This window comes from Stigmatopora argus, chromosome 9 (assembly GCF_051989625.1).
Source record: "Stigmatopora argus isolate UIUO_Sarg chromosome 9, RoL_Sarg_1.0, whole genome shotgun sequence".
In the NCBI taxonomy this organism is placed as follows: Eukaryota; Metazoa; Chordata; class Actinopteri; order Syngnathiformes; family Syngnathidae; genus Stigmatopora; species Stigmatopora argus.
In genome coordinates, this window is record NC_135395.1 from 17,785,508 (window position 1) to 17,805,074 (window position 19,567).

The following is a 19,567-nucleotide window of genomic DNA, read 5'->3' on the forward strand; positions in this document are numbered from 1 at the left end:
GGGTGTAGCTCACTGGGAAAGGCTCCAGCACCCCCTGCGACCCTTGTGATTACAAGCGCTTCAAAAATGAATATATCAATACAGCTTTTTATGCCGACTTATTTATTTGTGCCGTCTTTGGTGAACTTTTAAATCTCGTTGAACTCGTATAATGACAATAAAAGCATTCAATTCAATTAGTCGGCATCTCGCTTTAACGTAAAGAAGGCAATCTCGAGAGCGTAAAGACAATCAGCATTGGAACGGCAACGGACTGTTAAAGCCACAGATGGATATTCATTTCCTTTACCATTCCCTGGGTGAACATAGATCCCAGTTTTCATAGTCTAGCTTTCCCTTCCTCTCAAATTTCAACATTAGACAAAACAAATCTACATTTTTAGCGCTAGTAGGTGTCGTGCAACATACGACCGAAACGTAAACAAGCTGGAAAGCGTTACAACCCTCGCTAGCTTACTCGTTTCAGTGCACAGATCAGAACAAATGGAGCCGGCGACTGCACGGTGAGATATGTGCGCCTGCTGCATTATTGATGTTATTTCATTAAAAAGTAATTGTGGCCTCCAACTATGTGGAAGTTGCAGCGTTAGTTTGCATACGTCGACAAGTAAATACCACTGCGCTTAAGCCCATCTCATTCAAATATTCCTTATCAGTTTTCCCCGAGATTTGGTGTAAACTAACGCGGCTCCAAACATTTATTCGACTGATATTAATTCGCCATCTCCGATGCCCGCGAGGAGGACGTCTGATAATTAAATCAGCAAACTCCTCGTGTGGCCGCCATCAAACGGAATATCTGGAAATGCCCCTTTGCGTGAGATAAATTGAGTTATTCTCCTGTCGGAGAAATGGGAATTGCGGGAAATGGCCACATGAGGAGAAGCTCACCGAGTCTGACAGATTGTTGGTCTTGACGCGATTTTATGGGATGGAACTTGACAGGAAGAAGAAATGTTGCATCCTAACAATGCCGAGAATGCAGTCGATGGAGGATTTGGAATGAGTTGAATGTTTTGGGGGACAAATTCGGGAGCTTCTAATTATCGTTGCTGGTGATAAATAGCGGATTGTTGCTGAAGCGACGTTGATATATTTAAGAAATATTATAAACAAGTGCAAAATAAGGAGCAAAATTCTCAATCATTACCTAATCAGAGATATCTAATCGGAAAAAGTGATTGGCTCACATCGATGTTTTTCATCTTTTGTTAATGGAGCACACAACAAATCGGATGGAGGATCAAGAAACTAGAAAAACAAACATTACGTGAGAAGTGGTTTATGTAAATAACTTGAGGCAAGAATATTTTTAACGGTTGTTCACAATCGGCTGATTGTTGTAATGTTAATTTCCATTGCGCAGTGCTCAAATTCATACAAAAAAACCTACCGTATTTTCACGACTATAAGGCGCACCGCATTATAAGGCGCACCCTCAATGAATGACACATTTTAATTTTTTGTCCATATAAAGCACACTGGATTATAATGTGCCCTGTGTATTTTGGAGAAAATTTAAGACTTTTAAGTGCGCCTTATAGTCGTGAAAATACGGTAATTTAAAATGAATTTTAGCAAGTTTTTCCGATACTTTCTGGCTTGTTTATAAAACTTTCCACTTTGTACACCGTTGACTTCTCGAACAATCGACATTAGTTCCTGCCATTGCCCGTTTGATCCACCATCTGCAAACATTTACACTCCTCTTCCCCAAGAAGGCCAAAAAAAAGACCAAATCACCCCCTCTGAGCTGTTTGGTCAACTGCCCTCAACTGTACAAGCTTGTAATGAGGAGATGATAAAAGCTGGACAGCGTGCCGCTTCATTCACTCAGCATTTTAAGAAGGCAAAGTGCAATTACGGAAAGCCTGGACAAAAGAAGAAAGAAAGGAAAAAAAAGATTGGCCGCAGGGCACCTGTCTCGGAGAGCTGCAGTGGATTTACAACATCTGTTTGACTGAAATGGGGGATGCCACCTCCCTGAACCACGCCGAGATTAATCGTTCAAGTGCAACCTATGATTCTGCCAACGTATTGCCACAAAGCTCCTCCCCCACTGCAAGTTTTTGCACAAAAAATTCCAAAATATCAACAATGGCTGACTCTAGAGGTGGCTGTGTAGTTCCCTTCAAACAAAGAGTGGATATTCAAATACTTGTAACCAGTGGAGGTCGGTGCATTTTCTCGTAGCGCCTTCAACGAATCAATCCAACCCTCAAAAACTATTTTATGGCTATAAAACCTCTACTGTAGCTACAGCTGCGACATATAAAAAATAATCAATCAATCAATGCACAAAAATGGGGTAAAATCCACGTCCTAGCAGCATTTAATGATTAAATACAAATACTGGAGCTTTTCAGACATTAAAACCGGGCCAGGGGGGTGATTTCCCCGGGAAAAGACAGCGATGAACGTCAATGGCGAAATGGCAAAAATTGCAGTAAAATGGGGTAAAATCCACTTCCTAGCAGCATTTAGTGATTAAATACAAACACTGAAGCTTAAATACAAACACCGGAGCTTTTCAGATATCAGAACCGGGCCCACAATTGAAAAATTATTCAGGAATATAGCCATATTTTACTCACCAAAAATCATTTTTAACTGTACACAATATCCATCCTCCTTTCTTCCTTCCTTCTTTTCTATCGCCATCGAAGCGAATGCTAAAAGTCGAGCCTGTCCTGTCATATTTCTGGCATAGTCCGTCTTGAAAATGGCTTTAAATCAACACAACAATATACTATTTGCTTGTGCAGCTCGCTCCAAATACAGTTTGGTAGCTCTGGCTAATCACTAGCCAATCATATTTGGTGAAAGGGATGACGTATCCCTACAACTGCGAGAAGGCAATGACGTATCCCTACGCTTGCGACAAGGCATTGTGGTTTTGCCAACTCGAAATCTGATTGGTTAAAGCAACAGTCTTATTGACGCTTGTTTAATGCTGCAGAGCCTGCAGAACTGATTGTGAAGGCCTTGAGGCAGATTTCTGACCCTGGCAACAAATAATGTCTGAAATGTGATTGGTTAAATGCTTCAATATGAAAACACACATCTGGAAACTGTGCAACCAGGGGGAAAGCAATGAAGGGAAGCTAACAGACAATTTGGAATTATTTAATAATTATTGATGGACAAAATATAATATAAGATTCAGATATTTCTTAGGCCCCGCCACTGCTAGTAACACGGTACACCATAATCACATTTTGTGGGATTTCATTTATTAGTATCTGGAAAAAATAATGTATTTTATTTCCTCTGTGTACAATTTACTAACGTAAACGGAAGCTTTTCTTTTTTTCGAGTCTCATCGGGGCCAGCGTCGCAAGAATTTGGCCTGGTTTGCGCGAGGAAGCCGTTAACAAGGTGCATCCCTCTCAGAGCGCTTATTAAGACGCTAATTAATTGGATCAGGAGAATGCCACGAAGGATTCGACAGCTCCGCGTGAGCGATCATTGTGAAATCACCGCAACGTTGCTTTGAAAAGCATCCCGACACGTTAAAGCTATTCGCGAATAATAGATTGGCGAGATGAGGTTCAAATAAAATAAAAAGTTATCCGCTCTCAGCAAACAGTGGAAATTCACAGCACTGTTTAAAAGTAATGGTTATGCTAATGGTTTTCATTGTTCAAACAATTTTAAGTTTGAGTGATGAGGCTAATCACAGGCAGTGACAAACAGGAACAGCTCAAATCCGCAAGCTTTTAAAGGTGCTTAGCCGAAGCGCATTTACGGATAAAATTTCCCTTTTGACGACTTAAAAGTCCTCATTTTCGACATTTCAGTTTGACTAGCACATAAATGGTAATGTAACACAGTGTATGATTATAGCAGTCCACGCAGCTATTAGCACAACTTCAATGTATTGTTACAAAGGGACTCCTTCATCCCATTATTTTCCATCTCAACGTCTCGGTCCTTTTTCTTCCGACTAAAAGCTCTTTTCATGCGGAAAAGACACGTCATAAGTCTGCTCGGTGCACATAAGAGCCATGTTGTAGCTATTCAGGAGCTGTCTGTCATACGTTAAATCCCTGCGTGTCAAAATTCCCTTCAGTTCCGTCAGACACCAGACAAAGATTCAAAAAGTTGGGAATATAAATGAAAAGTTTAAAGCTCTCAGGCACCCACGCAATTCCCTCCCCAACAAAATGTTAGCATTAATGAGACCATCTGTGATAGAAAAGCCACTACTTTAAAGTAAATTACTTAACATTTTGTCTGGTACGAGTACATCCAAAGGGGCTAGCGTTTTAAATTTTTATTTATGTAACTCTTGGTGGGCTGCACTGTGTGTCGGCGATACATATCGCTTTCGATAGTATGAATTATTCAAATTAAGAGCACTTATGTAATGTCTAAAGCTTGTGAGAACATTTGTTTTTAGAAAAATAGTGACACGATGCAGCCGACCCAAAACAAATGTTGACGGTTTTTGATTTATGATGTCTTCATCTTCACGATGCTGAGCTGAAGAACAGCAGTTATCGCTCGTCTCTGATTGGCTAGGAATTTGAAGGAAATCTTTTTTGATCAAAACGATGCAGAGGCAGAAAGTTTTGTGAGAATGACCAAACATACTGTTTTTAATCTTGCGCTATAAAAAACAAAATGACCCTGGATCCACCCTATCTTGAAAACTCGGATGGTCAAAGGAGAATATCAACGACGCAAGTGCGGCTATTTATTATTTTTACCCTGGAAAACACGTGGAGAAATATCAAAAGTATATGCTGGTTGAAATTTTCTCATGCAATATTTGTCACCAGAGGGTAAACAATTTTCTCCTCCCCGTATGTCTCGCCCATGAGAGCAAATGAGCTATTTATATATACACAAAATACCGTATTTTCTCGCATATACGCCGTATTTGTCACTCGAGGGTACCGCTTATATGTGCACAAATTACACTTAAAATGCATGAAACGCCATAACGCAAGACGGTATTCGGACGTTTGGTGGCCAGACGTTTGGTCGCTGGACGTTTGGTCGCCGGACGTTTGGTCGCCCGGACGTTTGGTCGCCGGACGTTTGACAACATGACAGAGTTTGCTGTTCAAAACAGCTCTCAAAATTATATTCATGAGAGAGAGAGTTTAATATCTAAATATCTACTGTTGAAACCAGCTCTCAAAATTATATTTACCCAGGCGACCAAACGTCCGGCGACCAAACGTCCGGGCGACCAAACGTCCGGCGACCAAACGTCCGGCCACGACGCAAGACAATGCAATTCACAACATATCTCAGAAATAACTCGTGCGATGATTTTTCTCGAGATTTTCCCTTCAAAGTAACACATTTCTACTCCCTATTAAAATAATGAATATGGAGGTGAAAATTGTGAATCAGGGGGGCGGCTTATACGAGAGAAATTGTAAAATTCAACGATTTTAAGGGAATTTCAAGGGTGCGGCTTATACGTGGACGCGGCTAATATGCAAGAAAATACAGTTTTTACGAAAATTGGGCCAAATCATACAACCAGCTCAGTGTTTGAAGCCCTAAAAAATATTTTAAGAATGACTTTGGGGTGTCCTTTCTCCTTATTTTCCCTCATCGTATGACAAAAGTCATCCTTATGGGCCAAAGCACTCGTTAAATGCTTGGCAGAATTTGCTTGTGTGGTGTCGAACAGGCTTTTTTACACTTGAGAGCGCTTGTTCTTTTAGATCTCTGTTCCTCAGTGACCCTCTTTAAAATAGAAAGGCGCCCCAATAAACGTAGGAGTAACCGCCGAGCTACCATCGGAGACCCCATCGTTAATTCCTCTGCTCCACACTGACCCACATCTCCTGTTTTACTCTCTCATGGAAAACTTGTTACTTGGTGTCCAATAGCACGGATGAGTGATGGCAATGATTACAGCGCAGCAAGACACAAAATCGAAGTAAGATATAAAGCAACGTGGCTCTGGAGGAAGCCATGAAAGGCATTTAAATAACGGAAGCGCTAAAAACAGACGCGCTTGTCACACATGGCCCGTTTGTCTGGATCCATAAAATTGGAAAACAAAGCCAACGCCTGTGGATTTACGACATCGTAACAAAGCACGCTATGGATTTTGCCGCGTTTTTCGTCTTTATGCTGATGGAGGCTCACATGAACATGATTCATCTAGCATCTCATTGTGTCTGCCGCATTAAGTAGTCCACCTGAACGTCTGTCTCAATGCATGCTGGGAGCTACAGGAAGAGGGCGACTTGCTTTTGTCTGTCATATAATGAGATGTTTGGTTTTAACTTTAATGAGCTTCCCTCCAACTGAATTTGCCATGTTAACCTTACTCTACTCAACTCAACAAAGTAGCGCCAAGGTGAGCAATATTTCATATTTTTTTAATTTGGACGGAAGCAGTGCGGTGACCACAGTGCCTGGTGGGGATGCTCCCTTGAAGGGAGTTCAAAACTGGACATCTTTTGATTAAAAAGTGCTACATTTTATGAACCCTGCAAGCGACGCTATCATTAAGCCTAAAAAAATGTAACATGTGGATGCGCAGCTATAGATTTTGTTGTAATATTCAAACTCAAATACAGTTAGCATTCCTAGTGGTGCCGCCTAGAAATGAGACGTTAAATATCTGTCAACTTATAAGTTTTTTGCCGTATTTGATAGATTTTTTTGATCATTTCTAATTGTGTATGCTGTATAACTTTTGTACGGGATTTTTTAAGTAGGTTTTTTGTAAAACCGATCTCGTTTTACCCATTTCGACTCTAATCCGGATCGTCTCGGTCACTGGTTGCAAATGAAAACGCAATCGTCGACTGCTAATATTGTCATGCTTTAAGCATGATATGCCCTTTCACCCGTCCACCTTTTCACTATATAAATATAGCGCGTCAGCAAGCAATGTACCCAGACCGTCAAGCTGTCAGCGCCATACAGCGACATCTACAGAATCTTGAATTTAGTGCATACTGATTGGCCACTCTGTCCACTTTTTAGACCTTTAAGTGCGCCCTACGTGAATAATTGTGCCGGGTTGCATTTGTACGTTTTTAAAATCGCTTAATAAGGGGAATTGCAATCATTAATAAGGGGAGTAATTGACCGAGGTTGCCAGGTATGACATTAAATCAAATTTTACATGCGTCTCCATTCCTACCAGCTACGGACATACGATAAGCATCTCTAAGCACAGGTCGGCCATTCCGAGGACGCTTCCCGTCTCGGCGGAACCGCAAGCGACACCGCCACACATTAGCTTTCCATTAAGCATCTGAGTGGCTTTATGTGTCTCTTCTTCCTCATCATACAACGTCTACGCATCGTCATTTGCAGGGAAGACCCAATTTGGATATGGAAGGAGACGCTGTCTGACCAATTTTGCAGGAAGAAAATGGCCTAGCATTACTTACTCCATGTGCTGGCACTCAACCAAAACAAAGCACGCAGAGGTTCTCGAGTCAGCTCGAATTTTCTCTCCGCGCATTAGCGAGAAGTTCAACATTCCGAACTTTATTCATCACGCCAACGACGTTCGCCTAGGGTGCTCGGGAAGGCCCGATGAGACAAATTTTTGAGGAAATCAATTTTCTCCGTTTACGATCCAGGTTCAGGTACAATTTGATGATGTTCGATTTTTTCCAGGTCTGCGTAAGCTAATTTGACACCCTGATAAAAATCTGACGATGTGCCGCCGTGGACGAGTCGGGAGTTCAAATGAGGTTGATTGTCACAGTTGAATGTTTTTCAAGAGTCTTACTGAGAAAATAGCACGCCAACTGGCTAATCACCGCGCAACATACAACAAGCTATGACAGGTGGCCCACATTTACTGCTGTCAATCTTACATCAAGCGTGTTGTTAGCACGCCTGTCTCACACTTCTGAGATCGAGGGTTCAATCCCCGGTGTGGAGATTGCATGTTCTCCCCTGTGTGGGTTTTCTCCGGGTACTCCAGTTTTCCTCCCACATCCCAAAAACACGCACGGTAAGCGTTAAATTGCCCCTAGATGTGATTGGTTGTCAGTCACCTTGTGCCCTGCGATTGGCTGGTGACTAGATAGGATCCAGCACCCCCTGAAATTCCTCATAAGGATAAGCAGTATGGAAAATGAATGGTCTAAATATGTTTTTTTTGTGAACTTAACGGTAGGCCTTTATATTTATCAAAAATGTCCATTATGCATCTATTCTGGGGAAAATTGTGGATGGGTTATTACTTTAAAAAAAAAAATTCTTTCCTAATCATGCGGTTTTGGCACAAAGCCACAACACAAATCATGTCTATAATAATGTTCATTATTGCCTAATGACTATTCTGATATTTTAAAACCTGAAATGTCACCCAAATATGATCTCAAAATAAATAGAACTCATGCTGTTCTTGTTTATGGCGTCGACTCATTTAGAGTAAAGATTTGTTGCTATTTTGAACTTTTTATGACCCCGTTCTTCCTGTCTATTACAAAAAAAAGTAAACAAACCTAGCTGGGATAAATATATGGTCTGATTTTAATTCCTGAACAACCTAATTTGAGTCAACTGCAGTCATAATTTGTATTGCCGTCTAACCGAGTGTTTATGTTGAATGAGCTTCTAAGGTTTATTAGAAGTCTACATTAAGTTGCATAATGTGAAGGATTCGCGCTCTAAATGAAATGAAAATTGTTGGACAGATATCAACTCAAATGGAAGATTAAAAAAAAAGTATGTTTTGCATTTTAAGCACATTGTGCTTCAAGTGTGACTTTTTTTCAGGACTTTGAAGCTAAATGAGGGTGTTTTTTTTCCCCCTTCTGGTTCTTGAATGCAGCATGTTTGAAGTGTGAGCCAAGTGACAGCCTTTCACTTTGAATACTTTGCTGTCTCAAAATCAATCTGCGGGTCTTTGATGTCGGAAATAGCACACTTTGTGCCCTCAAAACCAAATATTTAAAATAGTTAAAATACACTTGACATCTACGGGAGCCATTCAGCCTGGCCATTTATATCGTATACGTGTCTGACGGTTCACTTTTATCACCCGAGGATACGTCAAAAAGTGACAATTCGCTGTACTAAACAATTGAAAGTCCTCTTTTTTTCCGATGACTAAATATTTTTGAGAGACAAACTGTAAGGTATTAAACATTTATCACATTTTATGGGAGCGTGCGGAAAGAAATCTCCATTTTTCAGATGGATTCCAACATACACCTGTCAGACTTACAAATTGGAGTTATTTGTTTACGAGTATTTGCTTGTCACAAAAAAAGCTGAGAAGTTGACGGTCTTGGAATAAAAAAAAAAAACGCCAATTCTGTGTGAGATTAGCCAGCGTTTTCATACTGAACTTTCGAGCAAATGGCAAACTTTTTGCATTAACCTGATTTGGCGCCAGGGTGAACCAAGTCACTCAAGTGGCTTTATGTGGACAAGGCCAGGATCCTCCCATTAAAAGCGACGTAAAATCCATTTCCAAATCTTGGCGAGCGCCATAGTTCGCGGAGGAGTGACACCTCCCCTCTGGTCGGCCTCATTACATTTCATTTTCCATTTTATCTGTCCTGCAGCGGACCATTTAGCCGGCTTGTACGGCTAACCGATCAGCTAATCCGCCCGTGATTTATGTGGCAGGCAAAGTGAGGACTTCACCGCGCCTTGGAACGCATTGATTACTGACATGGTTAATTGGCGAAAGCCGGCGCTACATCAAGATGCGCTTATTGGAAATGTCAAAGCGACTCAGCCATTTGCATTCATGATGGATGGCGACCATTCGCGCCCGTGCAACACGCTGCCTAAACCCAAGCAAAAAAAAAAAACATGGAAATGCGTGCGTACGACAATTAGGTGAGTTTTGCTGATGCCTGTTAAAGAGAAGAGTGCTTACTTAAATGCGGGATGTTGGCGAGATCTAGGAAATGTTTGAGAATTGTGTCTCAAAATAATTGGAAGTTTAAAGAAAAACTGCAAAAAAATGAAGAGGTCTGATTGAAGCAGAGACTTCTGATGAGAGGTCAAGTCCTCGGAAAAACCACGAAGACTCGGAAAATATAATGGAAGGTACTTTCTGATCAGTATCATCGTAGGGAGGAAGGAGTATTTGGAATTAAAACGAGACTGCTTTTACGAAAAGCCATTTCATTTCAAAATAAGACGAATGAAATAAGGGAAGTTTGGGGAAGTCTCTTGCTGAGGACACGACCCTGCCTTTCCTTGAGGGGGGGGGGGGGGTGTTATGTCTGGGTACATTCTCTGAATAAGGAACACAACGTCCACAAACAAATAAAAAAAGGTTCAGGCTTGAGATATAACAATATTTGCATTTAAGGACCTCTACAGATTAAAAAGAGTTGGACAATGCCCTCAACTGATCGCCATATGTGTGCATGTACATCTGTGTATGTATGTATATATGTGCTTATATATGTGTGTATGTATGTATATATGTGTGTGTGTATATATATGTATGTGTATGCATGTATATATATATATATATATATGTATGTGTATGCATGTATATATATATATGTATGTGTATGCATGTATATATATATATTTCAACAACACGCTTATTTATTTATAAATTTATTCATGTATTTATTTATTAACTTACTTATTACCTATCTATTTAGGTCTAAAATGCCTTTCCCATTTCTGCATCCTCACCCTCTTGCTACTGTAACAACGAAATTTCCCGAATACGGGATGAATAAAGTTATCCAATCCAATCCAATCATAAACATCCACACCCACATATAGTAGTTGACAAGCTCTCGTATTTTAGTATCTGTCGTCGTGGCCTCGCGAGCCTTGTGAGGATGAGCGCTTCAGAAAATGAATGAATCAGGTAGTAACACGGCGAGCGAAGTATTGTGTTTTGAACGGCACTCGGTCTAAAAAGTTCTATAGCCACTGTTTTAACCAAGGACGTCAATTTATCCTACGTTCTTTCTTTCTCTCTCAAAGCCCTGCTGGATGTCGTACTGGCCGGTAGCGACTGCTTGATAGCCGGAGACTTGTGCTCGAGCGATGACACCTGCAGCCCCCGCCTGCGCACGCTACGCCAGTGCGTGGCGGGCAACGGCAGCATGAAGCTGGGACCCGGGGCCAGGAGCCAGTGTGCCAATGCCGTGTCCGCTTTGCTGTCCAGCCCTTTGCACGGATGCCAGTGTAAACGGGGCATGAAGAAGGAGAAGAATTGTCTGAGCATCTACTGGAGCCTTCATCAGTCAATCATTCACGGTTGGTCGCCGACGCAGTTCAATCATCTCCGAACATTTAAACCGTTAACATCCTGACAGAGTCGGTGTAGTACTTTTCCTCCTTTTCGCAGAGTAGGATTTTTTTTACAGAAAAATGTTCAATTGAATGCTTTTATTGTCATCATACAAGTATAATGAGATTTAAAGCTTCACAACAAAGTGGGAAAATAACAACAAACAAACAGATAAATAATCATTAAATAATAAAAATACATCAATAATCAGGAAATAAGTAATACATAAATTACTAGTCAATATAATAAGTAGTAGTCAATATAATAAGTAGTAGTCAACATGAATAAGTGGTCAGGGACAATAAGTGGCTAAATTGGTTAGCATCTTATGGAGTTTTAGTAAAAGTACAAGATAAGAAATATAGAAGATACTCTTGATTAGGTCCTCTTCAGTGCAGATGGTGTCGGTTCTTGGGTAGAAACTGTCCTTGAGTCTGTTTGTTTTGGCTGTTATGGTCCGGTAGCGTCTGCCAGCAGGTTGAAGAAGTGGAAGACAGGGTGTGTATGTTTTGTCTTTTACGATGCTCTTTGCCCTTCTTTTTTGTGAATGAATACCTGTTCTACTTTGAGAAGGTACAATTCAACCAAACATCCTGAATTGTTATCCTGTGCAATCATTTCAGGCAAATTAGAGCTTTAAACCACTTCCTCCCTCAGGACTCAACTTGGTGGAGAGTTATCCTTACGAGACCGTGCAGAGGGATTACGACTACGTCCGTTTGGCCTCCATCACAGCAGGCGAGTCCGTTGACCTTCTTTAACTTTCATGTTTTTACTTTTGCGCCCTTTGGGGCGCGCTTGGATTTTCCCTGGCAGCTGGCCGCAGGCAAGAAAAGCCCATTTTTTTCTGAGGACGGATGCACCATTTCTCAGGAAAAAAAATGTCTGCATCTAAAACGATATCTTTGTCAGTCACAGACCGATAAAAATGGGGGAGTATTTGACGAGGGCGCAAAATGTCAAGAAAGTTTGCGAATATACACGGAATACTTTTCTTCCTGACATATTGCCGTCCGTAGATTCCGACGTCGGCATGGCAACCGCCAACCGCTGCTTGGATGCGGCCAAAGCTTGCAACGTGGACGACTTGTGCCAGAAGCTTCGCACGGAATACGTCTCGGCGTGTATCAAACCCACCGCCAAGTCGGGGGTGTGCAACAAAATGAAGTGCAACAAAGCCCTACGCAGATTCTTCGACAGGGTCCCTGCCGACCACACGCACGAGCTGCTTTTTTGCCCCTGCAAAGACACGGCCTGCGCGGAACGTCGCCGGCAGACCATTGTTCCCAGTTGCTCCTACGAAAGCGCCGAAAAGCCCAGTTGCATCATGCAAAGGAGGATCTGCGAGGCGGACTACATTTGCAAGTGAGGACAAAAAATCCAATCATTTTTGTAGTGCTTAAAAAAAGAGGGTTTAGGGCACATTTGACAAAGTGGCGGCTCGGGGACCGAATCTGGCCCGCCGCATCATTTTGTGTGGCCCGGGAAAGTAAATCATGAGTGCCGACGTTCTGTTTTAGGATCAAATTAAAATGAAGAGTGCAGATGTATATTAAATTTCCTGATTTTCCCACTTTTAAATCAATAGTTGTCATTTTTTGATCCATTTTTTCTGTGTTTTTAGTTCAAAAATCATTTCGTAAAATCTAAAAATATATTTTAAAAAGCTCAAATAAACATTGTTTTAGATCTATAAAAAACTGAATATTCAGGGATTTTAATCCAGTTCTTCTAATCCATTTATAAAATAAAATCTAAATATTATATCTAAAATGGTCCGGCCCACATGAAATCGAGTTGACGTTAACGCGGCCCGCGAACCAACCCGAGTCTGACACCCCTGTTTTAGGTAGTGTAACAACTGGTTTTTTTATTTTTTCCAAGTAAAAACTCAACTCATTTGTGAGATAGCAGCGACCTTATATTAATATTCAAGAACAAAATTCCAATTTTGTGGTCATACTTTGATCCAAGAAACAGTCTGCAAATAGAGCGTGTACTGTACATGGTTTTTGAATAACTGGAAATGCATTTTCATTCACTTTCTGAAACGCTTATCGTCACAAGCGTCTCGCAGGGGGTGCTAGAGCCTATCCCAGCTAACTAGAGGCACCAGGCACATTCTGAATCGGTGGCCAGGGCAGAAGGAGACAAAGGACAACCAATCAGAGTTAGAGGCAATTTAGAGTGTTCAACCAGCTAGCCTAGCATGCATGTTTTTGGAAATTGGAGTATCCGGAGAAAACCCACGCAAGCCCAGGGAGATCATCTAAACTCTACACTGGGAGGAGCGACCTGGAATCGAACCCACAACCTACAAAAACTGTGATACCGTAGCGCTAACCACTTGGAAAAAGCAAAACAATTTAGAAAATGTAGGTCTTTTAAACAAACGGAGATACAGAAAACCCAGAATTACTTTTATCAACAACAACACACGACATTATGGTTATGTCACTATGCAAGGGGGCGTGGCACTTTGATGTTGAGGGTCGCTTATATTTTTTTATTCAAGTCATAATGTTCGGCATATGAATTAAGAAATCAGATCCAGACAGAAAATCTATCTTTTATATCGTTTTTGAGATGGCAAAAACATAAGGAAGATTGCATGAACTCATCACCTACATGACAAATGTCACTATATATCTATGAAGTCTATCTGGAAACCACGTCAAAAAACCTGTAGTTCTTCATTACGACCGGCTAATAGTCTTATCAAATCTCAGTAGATGCTTATCTGTGATGACTGGTTTCATACAAATTTTTGGACAAGTGATGCCTTGTGCGATCCACCCGGAGACGGTGAGATTCAACGAAGATTGCAATGGGACAGCAAAACCCTTTGCCCCCGGTTTCTAATAGTCCAAGTGTAACTACAGCTGCGTACTTGATCAGATAACCACGGCAATAGATCTCGTCAGCCTACGTGTTTTTTCGGCCCGAGCGTCTCAGAATCCAAATCCGATTGAAGCTATTAGTCCTCAGTGGCCAGTGAGGAATCTATTAAAACAAGGACAGGAATCACAGCACGCCATCTGCCGAAGGGCAGCCAGCGTGACCGACCGTCTCCCCACGGTTGCGTGAGCGAACCCACTTCTAGTCCAAACAGTCTAATTGTTCATTGCTTTGATCAGCGTGTCGCTGCTTCAACCCATTAAACCTGTTTCTAATCTGATTGTAGAGTACGAAACCTCCAAGATTAGTCACAAATTGGTGTCAGGTCTGTGGCACGGGTGATTAACATTCAGATACACACAAACACACACACAAAGGAAAGGAAGAATTATGCCAGGACCGCTATACTTGGATGTATCATTTTTTAAAGCAAATAAACAGCCATTCAGTCAAGCAAGTGTCCCATTGTTTTACCTTCCAAGCGTTAGCCACCCTCCATCATGGCTCCCAACACCCTCGAGAGCCTCTTGGAATAGCACATTAAATATTAAACACAGATAAAGAGCCAGATGGATCAGAGTTATCGTTCATTGCAATCTCTGGTCATAGTCATTATTTTTCCACGGCACCATTACGCTCAGCGACTTTTAGTAATGATTCCAGGTCTACGGGGTTGGTGGGGAACTATATATTTTTATTTTTATTTTCCTACATTCCATCATCTGCTGCCTTTACTATGCCTGCCAATCGTTTTTTTTTAAATGTGTTAGATAAGTTAAATACAAACATTTATCTTGTTCTTCCTAAGTAGAATGGTTCCCTTTTTCGTAGGTCTCGTCTGGCACAGTTTTATCAAGACTGCGAACCCTCTGAAGAGTCCACGAGTGGTTGCAAGAAGAGAAACTACGGCGCCTGCCTTCTTGCCTACACAGGACTCATAGGTAAGCGTAAGGAATTTCCAGTAGAGTAAAAGTAACAGATGGTAGGATAGGACAAACATGCAAAGGCTATGTAAATACTCCTGACAACAACAACACATGTTTCGCGGTACGTCAGCTATTTCCGTTGATAAAACCAAAAAACGCACCACCAATGTCAGATATTAAAAGACACAAACGTGGGACAATACTGTTAAATATAAAGATGCCATCTTAGTTAACAAAACCTTCCAATGCATACGAGATTTTGTACAAAAACATTCCAACACAACAGCAACGGCTGGCTCTAGAGGTGACTGTGTATTTCCCTTCAGAAAGAACACATTTAGCCATTCAGTTCTTGTCTCACATACCTGGAACTCAATACCAATTACCATACGTGAACTACCGTCTCTGAACCTCTTGGCCAATCATTTTAAATGCTGGCTGTTAGACAAATAAAATTGCGAACACAACGCTGTCTAAAACTGGGCTACTTGTGTATGTGGGTATCATCGTTTTCCTTCAACCTGCACAAGGGACTAAAAATGGAAATTTAGCCCTCGGCTACAATCTTACAAATATGTTCATTAACATGAATATGTTGTTTAATATGTGCTGTCCCTTATTTAATAAATCTAACTCAAACTCAATGAGTAAGCAGTACAAGTAAATAAGTCCCATATAATGTCTTACAAAAAACACACAAACATGACAGGTGGGCTTATTGAATAGAACTCCCTCTTTGTTTTGGTAACACTTCAGAAAAAAAAATGTACTACTTTCTGCACCGCTCACACCAGAAAAGAATAGCTTCATGCACCGCGTGCCCCACAGCACAAACACACACTTGACTTGTGTTTATTTATTAAAGCACTCAAATTCCCTCCTCTACTCTGTTGCTATACAAGAAAAAAATCTCACGGCGGTAAAGTCGTGTGACCTGAAAGTGATGGAGTGGAGTCCAATGGTGAATGGTGAAAGATCGTATACGCGATGCGGGAGTTTAGGAAACTAACTCAAGCGAGCTGGCCTTTCTGGACAGGGAGTACAATCACGCCCAACTACGTGGACAACGCAACGTCTAGCGTGGCGCCGTGGTGCTCCTGCTCGGCTAGCGGAAACCTGAGGCAAGAGTGCGAAGATTTTCTGGCCTTCTTCAGCGACAACATCTGTTTGCGTGAGTGACACTTTGTTTACTGCTCATTCGGCTTTACGATGCACATTTTAGCATTAAAGTTGATGTAGAACAAACTCGGGTTGGTTCACGGGCCGCATTAATGTCAACTCGATTTCATGTGGTCCGGACCATTTTAGATATAATATTTAGATTAAAAAAATGGATTAAAAGAACTGGATTAATAGCCCTAAATAGTATTCAGTTTTTTTTTTTATAGATCTAAAACATTGTTTATTTGAGCTTTTTTTTCTTAGTAAGGTAAAACGTCATTTGTTTTTCATTTCAAAAGGGAACTAGATATTTTTTTAATTATGTTCAATAATAAAATGGTTGGCAGAAGATTTTCTATTTATTTATTTTTAGATCTCAAAAATATTTTGGAACTAAAAACACCAAAAGAAAAAACATTGCATTAAAAAAAATGCAATTATTTATTTAAAAAGGTGAAAAATTGCAATTATTTATTTAAAAAGGTGAAAAATTGCAATTATTTATTTAAAAGGGGGAAAAATAAGGAAATATAATATTTTCATTTGAATTTGATCCTAAAACAGAAAGTCGGCACTCATAATTTACTTTCTCGGGCCGCGCAAAATTATGCTGTAGTACCAGAGCAAAGTTTGAGCGATATTAGTAATTTTTTTCCCTTTTAACTTAAATAACATTTCAATGATTAAATATAATTTTCAAATTCAAATGGTTTTAAGGCAATTTTAAGTGTACGGCTTATACGTGGAGGCTGTCAATATGCGATAAAATACAGTAAACAATATTTAAATTAAAAAATATATAGGTACAGTTACTCTAATATTCTAACAGGCCATGTACCCCCGTATAGTCAATGGCTGGTGGGATTAGAAATAGAATGTTTACTCACCAAAGTGTGTTAAATGAATCTTGTGAGCCATGATGCGTCCAGACGAGACGACACGGGAAAAAACAGGGACCGTCGTGGCGATAAGACACAGCCCACAGGACACTGTGGAGTGGACAGATGTTTAGCAGCATGCTTAGACACCAGGGCAATTTAATCAAAAGATCCCCCACCTTTCTTTGCTTTGGGCGTAATTAAATATACTCCCCATCTCCCTCCTGCTTTCTATTACTGTATATATTCATCTATTTTTCTCCCGCTGAACCGAGGCACTCCGACTTTAATAACACACATATGATGTGACGGCAAGATTGGATATCGGCGTTCCCAGTCTCTGCTTTTTTTAATTGAAACATTATATATGCATGAGGGTAGATTTCATGAGGTGATCTACATTATATTTTGATCAAGCCAAAAATGACAACCAAGGAATTCGACCTCATTGCATTACCAAGGACAAACCCGGATCAATTTAAAACACACTCTGATGGTCCTTTCTAATACACACAATCACATGTTACTCTTTTCACGATTAGATTTATGATCATACGCATTCTGTGTGCACAAGCATTAAATCTGTTAAATATGGAATTGCATTTCTTCATTTTACTACTGTACTGTTTGGCTTCTGGATAAGAGGTCAACCCAAGTGCTGGGGGGAAAAGAAGTTAGGCATACAAGCAGATAACTTAAAAATGCTTTTGCATCAAAATCCAAAAACATTATGTACACATTAAAGTGACTGTGTATCAAAAAGAAACTTACAAACAATCCAGGAAAGAGGCTTGGGGTGATTTGTACTCTTAGGAATATATATTTGACAATAACATGATGCAAGATGGCTGCCGTGGTGGCAAGGAAAACACAAAAACAGACAGACTGAGTAACGAGACAGTCGAGGAACAGGTGGGTGACAAACAAAGGCGACTGATTGGAGGACAAACAAGGAAGTAACATGCCAGGTGCAACCAATAGGAAGTCACAAGATCAATGCACAAACATGAAATGAGGAAATGACTAAATAAACTCAAACCTAAACAATCCAACACTAGAATAACAGACTGAAGTAGATGAATAGTAAGGTACTGCATGTGTATTTCATTTAAGTGGGGTCACTGTTTTTGGGAGAGTTTGATAGAGTTATGAGAGTAAAATATGAAGTAAAATATGCACATAGAACAATCTGGAAGCAGTGAAGATATAAGAATGTGCATGAGAATTATCATGCATAATCAACATATCAACAAGTTAGACACAAAGAGCAATCATTTTAAACTTTGAGAGTCAAAGACCCTCACCTTAAATCAGAATCAGCATTAAAAGCAATCCAATATGCCAAATTATTTTCTAAATATAATTTATTGATTGTTTTTAATAAATCTGGATGAACTTGAGTGTGTTTTAAAAGAGAATAAAAATAATAGATGAGTGGTTGGTGCGTCGGCCTCACAGTTCTGAGGTCCTGGGTTCAAATCCAGGTCAGTTCACCTTTGTGGAGTTTGCATGTTCTCTCCGGGCCTCCATGGGTTTTCTCCGGGTACTCCGGTTTCCTCCAACATTCCAAAGACTGATTGGACACTCCAAATTGCCCCTAGGTACGAGTGTGAGCATAAATGGTTGTTTGTCTCCTCGTGCTCTACGATTGGCTGGCGACCAATTCAGGATGTCCCCCTCCACATGCCCGAAATCAGCTGGGCTCCAGCACCCCCCAACTCTACTGAGGATAAAGCAATTGAAAGGATAAAAATAAGAAGCGAGGCAAAGACCCAAAGTATATGCAAAATATGATTAGAAGCAAAGATCCGTATTTATTTCGGCCGAGAGCCGCATGCGGCTCGAGAGCCACGAGTCAGTGAGACAGATAAATGCACAACATATATTATTCCACCCGTGACAATGTCAGAACGGGGCAAACCCGGCGTAGCGAACGGTTCTCCACAAAATGAACAAGTGTAAATTTATGTACAATTTATTTGCAGTATCCGTTCACACTAATTAACAGGCGGCGAGGATTTGTGCATTTTGGAGCCTTTGCCAGGCGAAGCCGCGAGAATAAACGTGAGAGCGTGGCATGAATTGTGTGCTGCTTTTTCCTGGAGTCAGGTTCAATTCACACTTGGCCATTTGCACTCGCAAATGAGCGGCAAGGCACGCCGAGCTCACCGTGGCAAACGAGAGCAGCTCTCTCGGGCCTGCTGCCTAGAAAAGATACACAGAGAGTCTCTGAGTTGTTTGGCCATGTCAGAAGGTTCTATGAGTTAATGAGGCCGATGTGGAGATGCAGGTGCACCGCGGCGCCTGGCCGAGAATACTGATGCTTTTTTGCGTATTCCGTTGATCCGCGGCCAGCCGAGTCCAAACTAAGGCCACGCTCTCGTGAATATTAGTTATTTCAAACGTTAAACACTTTCGACCCGCTAAGATGACGGGTGCAACATCCCGTTAAGATAAATAATTGCCTGCCTCAAATA

The 19,567-nt window shown here is 40.9% G+C and overlaps 1 protein-coding gene and 1 long non-coding RNA gene across 2 annotated transcripts in view; one reads left to right on the forward strand and one right to left on the reverse strand.

The window, feature by feature from the left end:
• LOC144082121 (uncharacterized) overlaps positions 1–17,970 on the reverse strand; it is a 56,286-nt gene extending 38,316 nt beyond the window's left edge. The window contains exons 1-2 of the long non-coding RNA XR_013303148.1: positions 17,862–17,970; positions 17,100–17,201 (exon numbers count right to left, since the gene is read on the reverse strand). This is a non-coding gene — a long non-coding RNA (uncharacterized LOC144082121). The remainder of the gene's footprint in view (positions 1–17,099; positions 17,202–17,861) is intronic.
• gfra4b (GDNF family receptor alpha 4b) overlaps positions 1–19,567 on the forward strand; it is a 31,041-nt gene that overhangs the window by 8,683 nt on the left and 2,791 nt on the right. The window contains exons 2-6 of the mRNA XM_077608982.1: positions 10,918–11,193; positions 11,885–11,965; positions 12,247–12,592; positions 14,957–15,066; positions 16,088–16,222. Of these exons, the coding sequence (XP_077465108.1) occupies positions 10,918–11,193; positions 11,885–11,965; positions 12,247–12,592; positions 14,957–15,066; positions 16,088–16,222 (948 nt within the window). The remainder of the gene's footprint in view (positions 1–10,917; positions 11,194–11,884; positions 11,966–12,246; positions 12,593–14,956; positions 15,067–16,087; positions 16,223–19,567) is intronic.